Source organism: Symphodus melops (assembly GCF_947650265.1).
Source record: "Symphodus melops genome assembly, chromosome: 6".
In the NCBI taxonomy this organism is placed as follows: domain Eukaryota; kingdom Metazoa; phylum Chordata; class Actinopteri; order Labriformes; family Labridae; genus Symphodus; species Symphodus melops.
The window spans coordinates 12492728-12507001 of record NC_136696.1 but is presented as its reverse complement, the minus strand read 5'-3'; the positions used below and the strand labels follow the sequence as shown (position 1 = coordinate 12507001).

At 39.2% G+C, this 14274-nt stretch overlaps 1 protein-coding gene across 1 annotated transcript; it reads left to right on the top strand.

The window, feature by feature from the left end:
- The first annotated feature begins 5479 nt into the window (after positions 1-5479).
- On the top strand, positions 5480-13652 carry ehf (ets homologous factor). The gene is made up of 9 exons (XM_079346531.1): positions 5480-5615; positions 8767-8904; positions 9366-9623; positions 10660-10704; positions 10824-10868; positions 10959-11018; positions 11146-11190; positions 11279-11474; positions 12869-13652. The coding sequence occupies exons 2-9, from the start codon at positions 8829-8831 to the stop codon at positions 12966-12968; spliced, it is 825 nt and encodes a 274-aa protein (XP_079202657.1). The 5' UTR covers positions 5480-5615; positions 8767-8828; the 3' UTR covers positions 12969-13652.
- The last annotated feature ends 622 nt before the right edge of the window (positions 13653-14274 follow it).

Here is a 14274-nt window from a genome sequence, read left to right as displayed (position 1 = left end):
GTCAGATGATTACTATGACCAACAAAGGCCTATTAAATTGTAGAATTGCATGTTAGAATGATATTTACTACGGCTCTAAGCTTGTGAATGTCAGCTTTTGATTGTTGGCCCGCAAAGAAGCAGTGTCAAGATGTTTTCTACTACATTATTACGAATGATGCTACTAATATTTGCCTTCAATGTGTAATTAATTACACTTCTGCCTTCCAACGTGCATCAGAGAAATCATATTACCTGAATCATATGCACACAGTTAGGGGTAGCTGGTAATTTCAGCAAAAGGTTGACAGCTCCATAGCTAATTCACTAAGACCAGATATCAGCCCCCTGCTTACACAGGTGGTTAGCTGACAGTTTGGCTCAGCCTTCTGCTTCAACAAATGTTCATTTCAAAATTAGCCATTCGTCAGGTTTTTTTTAATGCTAGTTCTTAACAGCTGACAATGTGTACCAGGTAGGTTATGTTGTTTTATAATGGTCTGACAAATATGTGATACATTGTGTGTGTCCATGGTAACCAACGTGCCAATAAGCCTTATCAAAACCTGAATAATTACACGTGAACAGCTCATGTACTTTACATCTGTGCCACGGTCTCTCTGGTTTCAGGAAATGTTTTTACCAAATGTGTGGTATTTCTCCAAAACATAGCAAATCTTTTTTTTGTTGCTTTGCACTCAGTTATTTTCAAAACAAAACTTAAAATTCTTATCTTGCACATATTCAAATAATTTCAGTGTAATGTGTAATTTCTAGACATATTTTTTAAATGTCACATTTTAAATGTGCAAACATCCGAGAGTCACTCTCTTATAACTGATAACCCATGAAAGCTTTTTTTCAAAATCAATGACCAAGCTTAGGCGGATCTGTAATACAACTCTTTACTCTCATGTTTGTTGTTGCAGCCTCAGAGACGTTTCATGAAAAGGTCCGTTACGTTGATGTATTGCACCTGAATAAGTTCGGACACTGTTAATCAAGGAGTCATTGACGTCCATGAATATCCGTGTTGGTGGTTCATCTCTGAAATGTGTTAATTGAAACACAAGAGGGATGCCATTAGCTGTGGCTAACCAATTACACAGAAAAGCCCTGTCACAACAGGCTTGTCCTGCCCTCTTTGCAGTCTGGACTGACCCTCCTTTCTTGTTTCTTACATGTCTTACTCTCTCATGTACCCTTTTTACACCTCTGTGATATCCCCCTGAGGCTACAGATAGCGTGTGTTGGTTATTTTATCCTGTATGAGAATCACCATCTATAGGCTTTGTCGTCATGTTCTGTCATGATAGGCCTACATATCTCGTCTCCATTATTCACTCATACGTACCCTTGATTCCCAGCAGAATATGAGACAACAGGGACACCTACAGGTGGAAGAGAGGCAACATGCAACATGCCTTACCAAGTAGTGTGGACACTGTGAAAGAGAAAAAAAAATGTTCTTCACATCATTCATACCATGCTGAAGGGCTACATTACCTGAACTTGCAGTGCTGAGATGTGCAGAACTTGCTCTCTACCTGCAGAACACTGTCAGTTGCTGCACAAATAGACATGTACTGGTAAAAAGATCATAAAAGGAAGAGGATTTTGAATTATTCATGTTCCTATCTCATCACTGTAATTACACAGCCATTGTTCTTTGACAGGGAGGAAACGTAAAATTACAATTTAGGCAGTGAAATCGTCATTTGTTACAGTAATTGACACTAATAAAATTATTTTTCCCCTCTTTCCCCTTGGATCATATGCTAATCAAAAATGTGAAGAATCAAAGAAGACACTAACAGGCATGATAAGCAGCTAATGAAAGAGGGGAGGCAAGCGGGACAGTAATAGACATTCTCGCGCTAATAAGTTCCTGTTCATTAGAGCATGCAAACTGTATCCTCCTCCTGTCTTGTCTGTTTCTTCTGACTGACAGCTTTGACAGCCTTCCCAGTCAAAAGGCAACTTTTGACCGTATCCTCAAATGAAGCATTAATATTTCATAGTGCAGCTAAGCAAGTCATAAGCCTCTTTATAAATGGATCAGTAGTGTACTATTATTGGAGAGTGACATAAGCCTCTGCTTAACTCTCCAATTTAAAAATAGATGACACTGCCTGTAATGCCAGCATTTTGATGACATTTTCTTGTGTCTGGGAGGATGTCTTCACTGCCTCTCACCATGTTGGTAGACTGACTCACACAGAGTGGAGTTGATATGACAGACTTTGATCTCTCGCACTCTCTCTCTCTCTCTCCCTCTTTTTTTTTTCATTCCCCCAGTGGACTTCTGCATATGTCGACCCACATCCATCCTGAAAAGGCAGAATGAAGATCCATGAAATGAGATGCCAAATACTTGGCTCTCCTGGTGAAATGGTGAAAAATAAAAGTGATAGAAAGGGAACGAAAAAAGTTTGAGAAGCAGGACAAAACCATTGGCCATTATGAGATATGTGACTTAAGTACCGTGCTGATGTGCCTATTAATCTTACTGCAATAAAATCTGGTCAGGCACTCACGGTAAGGACGGCACCAAACATGGCCTTGGTTCCAAATTACACCCTGGGGGGGCTTTACCCTTTAAAAAAGGTAGCGAAACTGCTGCAAAAAAAAATCCAGCAAATTGCACCTGTGTTACAAACAGGCAGTAGACGGGCTGCAGGGAGAGCCAGAGGCGACTTATCCACAACTTTTGCAAGTACAGAGCAGTGTTAGAGAGGGATCAGGAGGACTGGTGGGTTTTGCCATTAGGGGGACTTTCAGAGATAATCATGCTAACACTGAATTCCCTCATTACCTCTGAGGCTGAGCTGCGGGCAGCAGTCCAAGTCACACTTACACACTCCGTGAAAGTGAGAGTGAGCTCAGCGTGAACTGTGGAGGGCAGACGACTAAGCCAGTATTTTGACAACCTGAATCTATCAAGTGAGGAATTGACCATATGTAGGCCACACAATGGTAATTTTCAAAGTGTTCAAGGTTTGGTTGTTATAAGAATCTGACAACCTCTATTGTTCCACTGCAAAAGAAGTCTTCTTAAAATGAACAACAAACAAATAAGAAAATAGATCATGATTATCAGGCAAATCATAGTGTCGTGTGTAAAAATATTTTTAATACCTCATTAGCAGAGCAGCAAACTTTTAGGCCATTACTATGATTATAGCTCGAGACTTTAACATGATGTTAGGAAAGGCTTATAGACTATCCCTTCCTTACAGAAAAGTTTACTAGGAAATTAAGCTTGTCCTATTGTCTAGCTGTTTTGCAGTAGTCAACAAGCTAACTCTGTTGTGCCAACAGCAGCCTAAAGTTTGCAAGACATTTTGCATGACATTAACAGTAATTGTTGTCTAATATTGAAATGAATTAGATAGGGTTTCATGATAAAGTTGCTACAAGAAAGGCCTAAATTGCTAATGATATTGTATAAAAAGAATTACACTAAATTATAATAGTGCAAGCAACATTGAAGTAGCTATCAGCTCATGTTAGCTGATTTACAACTTTCCTATTAGTTCATGCTGAGGTCTGCTGCTATCTTAAGTTAGCTCCTGGTTATCTATTTTAGCTTGGGCCACCTTCCTTTCAGATTTATATCCACTGACTTTTCAGGTTCATTGAGCATGACAGAGGAAAATGGCTGCTTCGTGAATATGTTGTTGGCCACGTCATCTTTAGATGATTAACTGTTTGGCGTGACATGATGACACCTTGTATAGCCTACATGTAAACTAATAGATTTTTTTAGTTGTGCATTACCTCTTATTTCCCCTTCATCTGCCACTGTAAGGGACCTCTAAGAAAAACCTCACACTAGTAAAAAGAAGTCTGCCTACTCTAGCCTGTTACATTTCAACATTACTCATAGTCACTCCAATTACCAATACATGTCTTGTGCCGCTGGCACTATTGTTGCTATTGTTGTGGTACAATGTTACAGATCAGATTTAGATCTCAGATCAAAGATGTTTCTCTTTTTTTCCCCCTCACAAACACTAATTAATAACATCAAGCAAAAACAGAATTCTTGAACTCCATCTTATCACTGACCAAACTGACAGTGTGGGGTGGACATAAAGGGTGCTACATGTGTAGCCTCCTTCAGCGATATTGTTTGTTTGCTTTGGAAAGTCGCACTGTGCATTTGGCTAATGTGAAGGGGGGAAAACAACCAAACAGGGCAAACATGTTTTGAGGAATTCACTTTCACAGTCTGTTATTGCAGGTTCGGAGTTCGCAATAGCTGATAAATAAGCAGTTTTACACTAATGACATTGACTTATCTAAATGTAACATGTCATTCACAATATTTGTTGGTGTTCTCTTTAAAGACAGAACATTTTTATAATACAAAGGCATCCTCATTATGATGATTAAACTTCAGCTTATATGAACACATATAACACACTTTTGATTCTCCTCTCTCGTAGTTGTTCTTTAGCTCTCAGTTTGGTGTTTGAGATGCATACTGAAGTTAATTGTCATCTGTCAGTCTGCACTCAAACACCTGTGGTTCACAGCATGATGGCAGGAGCTATTATAAGAGCTGTTCAAAGTGTAATGTGATTGTGATGAGGTGAGGTCATCCTTAACTCAAGGTGAGATTTAGAAAAAAAACCCTGTCCTGTAGTCTATAGTTAATCATCTGTCAAACAGACACAATGTGGGAATGCATTTAGGCATCTCAAAGCTGAAAGAAGACTCAGTAGAACAATTAGAGACCTTTCTAAACGTGTAACCAAGATAAAGGCATTTTCTTACAGTCTTTTCAGGAACATAGTCACAAGTGTTTTTGTGTGTGTGTTTTTTTTGGGGGGTTTTTTACAAGGCATTTCCAGCGACTTTGATGATTGAAAAAGGAAGGGAAAAAAAGTCTCCCTGGGCCTCTTTCCTAAACTGTCAGCACCTCGTTCATCATGATGAAATAAGGTAAAACAATTATTGTGAAACAAAGTAACACAGGAGGAAATTTCTCTAAAGGTTAGCTACTATTTCAAGCAAATAGATGAACACAGCTTTCAAACCCTTTATTGTTTCCTCTTTAGGGCTTTTGAATGTGTTAACACTGTGTGTATCCAAGTCTTCTTCATCTTTCCTGGTTAAATGAGTGATTGTGTGAGAAAGAACGTGAGGAAACAGTGCCAATAAGTAATACACAAGTTATGTCAGGTGTGTGCTGGTTTCATGCCTGTGTGTGTGTGTGTGTGGGTGTGTGTGCGTGTGTGTGTGTGTGGGTGTGTGTGCGTGTGTTTGTGTGTGTGCGTGTGTTTGTGTGTGTGTTTGTGTGCGCGTGTAAGTGTAGGATTACTGTTGTGTGGGTGTGCATTATGCAAATCTCTACCTGGTATGAGCATGGACAGGTAGGTTACCGATTGGTGAGGTATAAGGAAGTTGGGAAAATAAAACAGTCATTGTGGTAGGGCAGCACCTAGTATGACTGCATGCTTTCTTCTGTTTATTCCAAGTCTGGCAAGCTGAAGAACGCACCTTGATTTACCTTTACCACCAGTGTTTCAGTTTATCTGGCCCTCCAGAAGCTGTCTGTTTTGCTGTGTGGAGAGAGGAGCTACATAAGACATCTCTGACGCTTGATCTGAAGTCATTCTTCTGCTCTGGTAGGCGGCCCCACTGATGCAGGTTGTGTTATGCTTAAGAAGCTTTTAATATCTTAACCTTCTATGTATTGTTTTTTTTCTTATCTTATGATCATTTTTGCATAAATACACCACGGAATTGTGGCGTCCAATCAGTATAGACCTCATATTTTATTACATGATCGAATTTGTTGTCCTGTCGCATTAAACATGAAATCAGATCAACGAAATGTAAGACTCAATTTAAGAAAAAAACAACTCAGAATTTAAAACAACAACTATATAATAAACTTGACTTTATGTTTTCTGTCAAAATGTCCTGAGGATAAATCTAATCCATAGAATAGTTCTGTGCATTGGAATGCACATCAATGATTTTACTCTAATGTGTTCATCCGTACTTGCAACTCTTAATCAAATAGTCTGTATAATGTATGGCATATTCTATGTATAAGCTGTTGGTGGTTTAAGTTGTTGATCAGTTTCAAACCAACAATGACAATAGATTTAATGTTTGATTTAATGGTATGATCGGAATACAACAGTGCCTTGATTGCTTATCTCCTCATGTTATCACAAAGGATTATACAATAGTGAACTTTTTTTTAATTTTTTTAACTACACTATGACTCAGCTGACGGAATATTGATCCAAACCTTTGATAAAGACAGTCAGTGTGTCTATTATTAGCCCCTGCTGTATTGGCAGAGAGTATACCTGCCTTGTTGTTGAGATACTTCCCTGACAGTGTTAGACTGTGTCGAGGGTTAACACACAGCATACGGCGTCTGAGCAGACTTGACAGACTGTCAGCTTTGGAGCTGATCTACTTCGGCATGATGGCATGTGTCACTTATTCCCTGAGGAAATTTTATTCAGGGCACGTGACTTTAGGTTGTTATGAAACTGATCTGCCAGATCTTATAGGAAAATCTTTCTTGTCTAGTTACACAAGCACTGCAGTACTGTAGTGTGGTTTTTGACCCTTACATAAAGGTGTGACTAATATTATCAATGGAAGAGGACCATGAGAAGAATTTGTTTCATTTGTTGTAATAAGACTTTTTTATTGACCTTTGGCAACTTGAATAGGACATAAAACTCAATAACCTTTTACAGCACTAGTGCTAACCGTCACTAGGACCTTTGGTGAACTATTAAATCTGGGGCAGAGCTAAGTTTCCCAATCCCTGTATAACATTACTAAAAAGTTTAAAGTTGTTAGCACTCAAACGGCACATGGATTGCCATTGCAATGATGAGAGGCAAATGACCCATTACTTATGGCTGTCTGGGATGTTGTGTCTTTTGTTTCTAACATTCACTCCATTTCCATGGAACAGAAAAGAGTAACAGCAAACCTGTTCTTGGTTATTATAAATGACTACCCACTTCTTCACCTCCTAGTAGAAAGAATACATTGGAGCGCTAACATTTTACAAGGTTAATTTCCATGGGATGCAAATATGCTTGTGGCTAAGCCTGAAACATGTCATTATTTACCTCTGTATGTATACTGTACATCGCTGCAAACTAGAGCAGGAGAGAGAGTTCAATCTGAAACAGTGACAGAGGTAACTACAGTACTGTTTTTAAAGTTAGTGTAAAAGTATATTATTAATTTAAAAAAGGCACTGGTGATAATCAAGGACTCTAACATTTGCTGCTGTTTTTATTCACCCATTTGCACTGTGAGCACCTATATTTTTGATCACTCAGATCTTAATTAAAGAGACTATTATTTTGCATCTATCTCAGCCTGTGGACTTTTTTGAGACTTCTTTCCGCAGTGGATTAGGTGTCCTCCAAATGTTCTTTTGTACATACATATTCAGATGTCACGTTTGGTTGCTCTGAACAGTTTCACACCATCATGACATAAGAGCGTCACGTGAACAAATAACGGAAGCCCAAAACAAACCAAAATGAATACGAAATTATAGTTTAACAAATGTAACAATGCTCTGTTATAACATAAAACTGACCCGTCGGTCTGTAATGTTCTACATTCGGCAGCTTTTACATTGCAATTACTGAACAAAAATTCCTTAAAATGTAGTCTTATTTTTTATCCTTCTGTGATGCTTATGAGGCATAAATGTGTGACGTATATTGTGTATACAGTTCAAAATGGAAATATTTCAGACCTGGTAGATTTTGCAACACCTGTATTGAGTATTGTCGCACACACAGTACTGCTACACAGCTACTGAACACAGGGATTACTTAAACACATCCAGTTTTATGTAAAGCCTTGTTTTGCTTTTCCTGAAAAGCAGCATTAGAATATTTTGTAAATTGGAAGGCAGCTCAAGCATGGAGGAAGATATTATGGAGATAAATTGTACTGGACTACATGCATGCATCGTTGTCTTTTGTGTGAACCCTTGAAATGATGGACTTCTCCACAGGTTATAAAAACTACCAAAAAGAGAGACAAGTTACTGATGTATACACATTCAATTACTATAGTAAACAAGGATGCCATCAGTTGGATTTTAGAGTCAGGTTTAATTTTTGAAATTATAAAAATAATAGCTTTATTGTACATACACATTTATTACAAATAAACAACTGTATTATGTTTGACATTATACCAGATGTTCTGTTAATACTTCCTGTAAATTTATAATCAGCCCAGCTGGCTGTGCCCCAATGACTCTGGTTCTGCTTAAGATTTCTACCTGTGAATAGGAAGTCTTCCTTGCAGTAGTTGCAGCGGCGTGTCCATACTTTTCTGACTGGGGTGGCCCAGCTGGGGCACTGACTTATGCAGGGGTGGCAAACACACACCAATTAATATCTGCCTTTTCTAACCTCACTTTTTATATCTAAAGAGAGTGAAACAAATCTAATGTTTATTAAAACAAAAGGTCATGATTGAAAGTACTAAAAAAAAAGCACCAGTCTTTTAAAGAGATGTGCAAAATATGTATTTACAAAATCAAGAACGAACAAAAGACATAACATGAGTTCCATCTCTGACAGTGCAAATGGCCAATCACAGTTTTGGATTTTTGGGTTGGCATCTGAGTTGGCCAATCAGATTTCTAGGGTGGTACACGCCACTCCTGACCACCCCTCTGGACAGGCTGACAAGCTCTGTTTAAAGTGTTGTTTGCTGCTCTGCTACATTAAAGACTATTATTTTGTTTTCCATTTATCTGCACAGTTAATTCCCCCACTCCTGCTGTGCCTCTATGCCATGGTATATCAGAGTGTAGAAGCTACATCATGAGTGTAACTCCATCCTGCATTCTGGACAGCCAGCTGACCACCACCTGGGGCCCGTCTAACTCTTACCCTGATGGTGAGACTCTTCAACTTCACCAACTCCATCCTTAGTGATGCCCATTGGGTGCCTTTCTGCCATTATGTATGCACCGTTCACTGACATAAATCCGTTAATTAAATTGTCAGGATAATATCCAAAAATGCCTTGAGAAAATATGTTAATTTCTTCTTGTGAATAATTCTAATTGCTCTCTATTCAACAATCCACTTCTTGTTATCAAACTGCAACGCAGAATGAAATCATTTAACAATTAACAGCTGATGTATTGCTCACCTGGTGAGCCCAGAGATCTGAAACAAATGGCATGAATTAGAGATTCCCGACTGAGAAGAGCTCAACAGCTCTCTCGGTTAACTGCTTCACCAATTAATTATTGGCAAAGACCTTCAGACAAATTCATGTTTACCTCTTTAGATGCCTATTTATATTCAAATTTAATGAGTGTTCTATGTTTTAAGCAGAAAATCTTTCTGTAGTTTCAACAGTGGTGTCTGGTTACACAAGTCGCCTGTGGCCCCGGGATTCCCAGCCTCAGTTCTGGACTAAGTTCCAGGTGTGGGAGTGGCTGCAGCAGGTCATGGACATGCACCAGATTGACGCCTCCAACGTCCCCTTCGAAAATTTCGACATAGATGGCCATCAGCTCTGCAGCCTGAGTTACCAGGACTTCTTCCGTGCTGCAGGCAGCGTGGGACACATCCTGTTCCACAGCATCTCAGAGCTCAAGTGGGGTGGTGCGTTGGACATCTAGGAGGGGGGCTTGGGGGGGGGGGGGGGGGGGGGGATCATTAAGCCCAATGAAAAGCTGAGAAGCTTCTGGGAAAGTGTTTTGCTGAAGCGTTTCTTGGAATGGATCAGAGAGCCGGTCAGGGGTCACAGTGCGGCGGGCTGGGGGCGAGAGACAGCATGAAGCGAGGGACATGATGGATTTGTTGTTTGCTCTTTGTTGGAGAGATTCTTTGAACAAAGCAGAGAGGGGGTGAGGCTGAGATGAGAATTGTGTGTTAAAAGTATTAAAAGTGGTTTAACATCGGCAAGCGGGAAGTAAAGTTAAAAAAAGAAAAAAACATGTATACCAGTTTTTGAGTGAACATCATTGGGTAATTGGCTGAGGTACATGATTAATAGCTGACGTTTATGACAGTTCCTAGTGTCATAAGACCAGACACAACAGGTTTAACCTCCAGGTTAACGAAACCTGTAGTTAACTGAAAATAGGGCACAGAGCTGCTATTGTTCTATCTGAGAAAAGAGTGTGTTTCATATGCATAGATATAATTATGACAGAATCATGAAGCCATTGTTGCAGGTAACAGTGTGGGAAGTTTTTGCCTTTATCAAACAGATGATCAGATTTCCCGTCTAGCTTCCTGTTGCGAAGCGTTTATCGCTTCTTATCTCTGCTTGTTTTTATGCTCAAGATCAACAAAAAAAAACGGGTTATTTTACTGCCAATCTTAGATTATATATTGAACAAAAAAATTGTTTTTAAAATACAGCATCATCCTGTTTGGCCAGTAGAGCTGTATCGAAATATGTTGTGTAAAAAATGTCTGAAGATTAATGGCTAAATACAGTATAAATGTATGAAGAATCCCGTTGGATCAAATTCCATCGATGGACTTTCCTTTAGCGATTGTTTGGTTTGTATGTAGTTGTTTGTGTGTCATGATGAGTCTGAAAGTAAATCATCTCAGAAATGTCTCTCAATATGACTGAAGTTGTCCCCTGGTGCGAATAATTCACTTCCTTTTTCTTTCTCATGCACAGGGCAGTACCATGTGGATATCGAACAACTGGACCTCAAACCAGAGTGTAAGAATCTCTCACACACTTTAAGAAACAAAATAACCTCATAAAGACAAACAGGCTTCCCAACAGACGCTCAGATAAATGAAAATCATGTTTATGTCCTCACCCACCAACCTTTATAGTCGACTTCTCCTGTCCATTCCCAGATGTCAGCTATCCACCTGGAGGTACGGTCATTTGATTATTCTGCTGCTCTTGCTTGGTTTAAAACACATTTGCCCAAATCACTGACTTTGATTCTATTGTTTTCTCTCTAGACATCTATGATCCCTCAATCCACCTAGCATCTGTTGCCTCTCCCACCCCATCGAGTCCTGGTGAGGAATTCACAATGGATTTCAGAAACATGTTCATGCTGAACGGTTTGAAATGGAATCACTCTATTTAAGATAAATACATATATTTGATGCAACATCTCAACTTAATCTGACTTAATTCTCTCAGAAATCAAGAGGTCTAACAGTCGTCCTCATCAGGTCAAAAAACACAGTGAGTATTTTGTCGTATTTACTGAACATATTTCTTGAGGTATATTTTTTCTACTGTTTAACGTGCTGATTTTTTCCCCCACACGCAGACCCAAGGGGGACTCACTTGTGGGAGTTCATCAGAGACATTCTGCTAAACCCAGAGCGAAACCCGGGGTTGATCAAGTGGGAGGACCGGGATGAGGGGGTTTTCCGCTTCCTGAAGTCGGAGGCTGTGGCACAGCTGTGGGGCAAGAAGAAGAATAACAGCAGCATGACCTATGAAAAACTTAGTCGGGCAATGAGGTAAACCTGTGCTTGTTTTTTGTTGTTTTTTTTTCAAAAAAGGAGCATCTCGTTGTCTTTCACAGGAAGTAGCTGGACATATCATGATATATCTTGTTAAATGTCGCTGCTATTGATTCTAATGCTTTCAAAGACTTTGGCCACCAATGTAATCACATTTCTTTTTTTTTAATCAACATTTCTTTGTAAAATGTTTTGATACTTCTCTCCTGTGTTAACGTTCCTTCACTTTCAATATATTCATCCCACATGTCCACAGTGGTGTTATTCAGTCTAGAAATATGTTGTAAAATGTGTGCAGGGGACAAAATTTACCCTGCATTGCTTTTAATCCAATTAGCTAAAGCAGCTAATGGTGCACTTGCCTGTAAAAAAAATACCTGTTAACAACATCAAAAAAGACTTTAGAACAACTCCAGATGCTTATAGGTAGTATCAATTAGTGTGAAACAAATAGAAAAAGTGATTTAAGCCCTTTCAAAACTCATTTTCCCATCACTGATCACCTAATGGACTCATTTAAGAACTGCTCTTTGTCATCACTTTTCTCCCAACTGAACTGAAAAAGGCGCTCACCTCAGAAAACCTTCCTGGCTCTCGCAGTCGTCACAGCTTTACATTCAGATGAGCTAATGGAGAGAGCTTAATGTCATTGTTGTGCAAACCACTGGGACCTACAAAAAAAAAAGTGCCCACAGGTATCGTCACTGTGACCATAAAGCTGATTTTCTCTTCGCTGTGGCGCAAGCAGGAGGATTTGCAGCTTGGCGGCATCACGGCCTAGTGTGCTCTCCTGTTATGAATAACAAAGGCATGACGAATAACAACCACGCTTATTTGGTTTTCTTGCTTCTGAATGCATGAGATCAAACTGGAAGGAAGTTTGAAACATTTCATTATTTATATATTTTTGAAATAAATGCTATTTGCTGAGGAACATAGGAACTTGTAACTCCTCAAAAAAAAAAAAAAAGGTTTCCATCTTTCACAGGATGAAAAACTGTGAATGCAAAAAAAAAAAAAAGATTCAATGGATGCATACAAATGATCTATGATGCAGCAGCGGAAGAAAAAAAAAGTGAAATATGATGACAAAGAGTGACAGGACGGGGCTGTTATCGCCAGCAAATTCTGTGGAAAAAAAGCAAAACCAGCACTATGTTAGTATTCCTCCAAAGAAAACCTAAGTCCATAAACATCAAACGAGAGGGAAGAGTGTGGCAATGTGGGATTTGAAATGTCTGAGGAACTATTTGAAGCCTTAGACCACCAAATAGTTCCAAAAGGACAAATAGCCATACATATATTCAGACAACAATAGAAAGGTTTTAATAGCATTCTTTGACATCAACTATTCCTTTGAATCATCCGTTCATCTGTGTCCTCCGTTTCAGATATTACTACAAAAGAGAGATCCTCGAGCGCGTAGACGGACGCAGACTGGTTTACAAGTTTGGACGGAATGCCCGAGGATGGAGGGAGTCAGAGAAATGATGCTTTCATTCATTGAAGTTTTCTGTGATGGTTATATTCAGTGTGATTGTTTTCTGTCTTGTCATTTTAATGATCTGTTTTTGATAAAAGACACATTTGAACTGTACACATATTGTAAATAATTGTGTGTTTTCCCTGATTGTTTGTTTGTACTCTTCCCTTGTTGTGACACTGCACTGAGACGTTGTTAACCGTGCCTTATTGATAGCGTACCTCTTACAACTGTGCAAATACGCTGTTAGGTAGGACTGTATATGTTTTGTTTACATACTATTTCACTGAAGAAATGACATCACAAGCACAAAGCGCTTACATTAAACATATGAAGATGTTGGTTTTTTTCTGATGTTCTTATTCATTTTCCTTCCACACACAAGTCCTAAAATAGCATGTGTTGGTAGCATGTAACGCACATGTGAAAAACATGTCTGTGACACTTACACTGACGTGTCCTTTGGGAATCATGTTTGATGACTGCAGGAAAACATAGTCAAATAAAGATAAGAGAAGCCATATGCAGAATGCAGAAATGAAGTAAATATGTTATGCATAAACAAAGAGAGATATTTACATCAAAGAGACAGTTTGCTTTGTGTGATTGTATTCATTTCATTGTGCATCTTTTGAGCAAGAAAGTGTGTACGTGTGCTGACCCTTAATACAAATAAAGCTTGATGCATTTTATTTCATGGCTTTGTGGGTTTTTTTTCATTTGAATTATGTGAACTTTGTTGTCATTATGGTTGAGAGAGAAGAGGACGGTCCCTGATGTTGCTTTCTGTTATCAGTCGATGAAGAACATTGTAGCGGTAAATGGACTTCAGCTTGCATAGCGCTCTTCAGATTTTTACATGTCACACCTACCCATTCACACACTGATGGCCAAAACAACCAATCCCATTCGTACAGATTCAGACACTGCTGACAAAGCAGCGGGAGCAATTTGGGGTTAAGTGTCTCGCCCAAGGACACACCGCACATGTTGCTGCAGGGGTTGGGGATCGAACAATCAACTTTCCAGTTAGAAAAAGACGACAACGCTACCATCCATGAAGTTAATTTTTTCAGCCTTGTTGCAGCACCTTTTGTCCAGGCTCGAGCTTAAATAGGCTATCTGCAGAGAATCTAAATGTGAAGCCTTTCACTTAGAGATAGTGAAGTTAGGTTATTTCTGTCATCATGGCAGGTGAGAGAGGGCGTACAGTTGAGTGCTGGCAAGTTCGTGTCAAAGTGGTTCCTGCAGGCGGTTTACAAATTAGTGGCTCTCGATAGTGAACAAGATAACAGCAGTGTCAATGAAGGGCGT

What these genes read in the sequence shown, in the direction of transcription:
- ehf (XM_079346531.1), top strand. Translation starts at nt 8,829, where the DNA reads ATGAGTGTAACTCCATCCTGCATTCTGGACAGCCAGCTGACCACCACC. An exon ending in ACTGGACCTCAAACCAGAGT is followed by an intron (nt 10,705 to 10,823) that starts GTAAGAATCTCT and finishes CAACCTTTATAG; the next exon opens with TCGACTTCTCCTGTCCATTC. An exon ending in TCCCACCCCATCGAGTCCTG is followed by an intron (nt 11,019 to 11,145) that starts GTGAGGAATTCA and finishes TAATTCTCTCAG; the next exon opens with AAATCAAGAGGTCTAACAGT.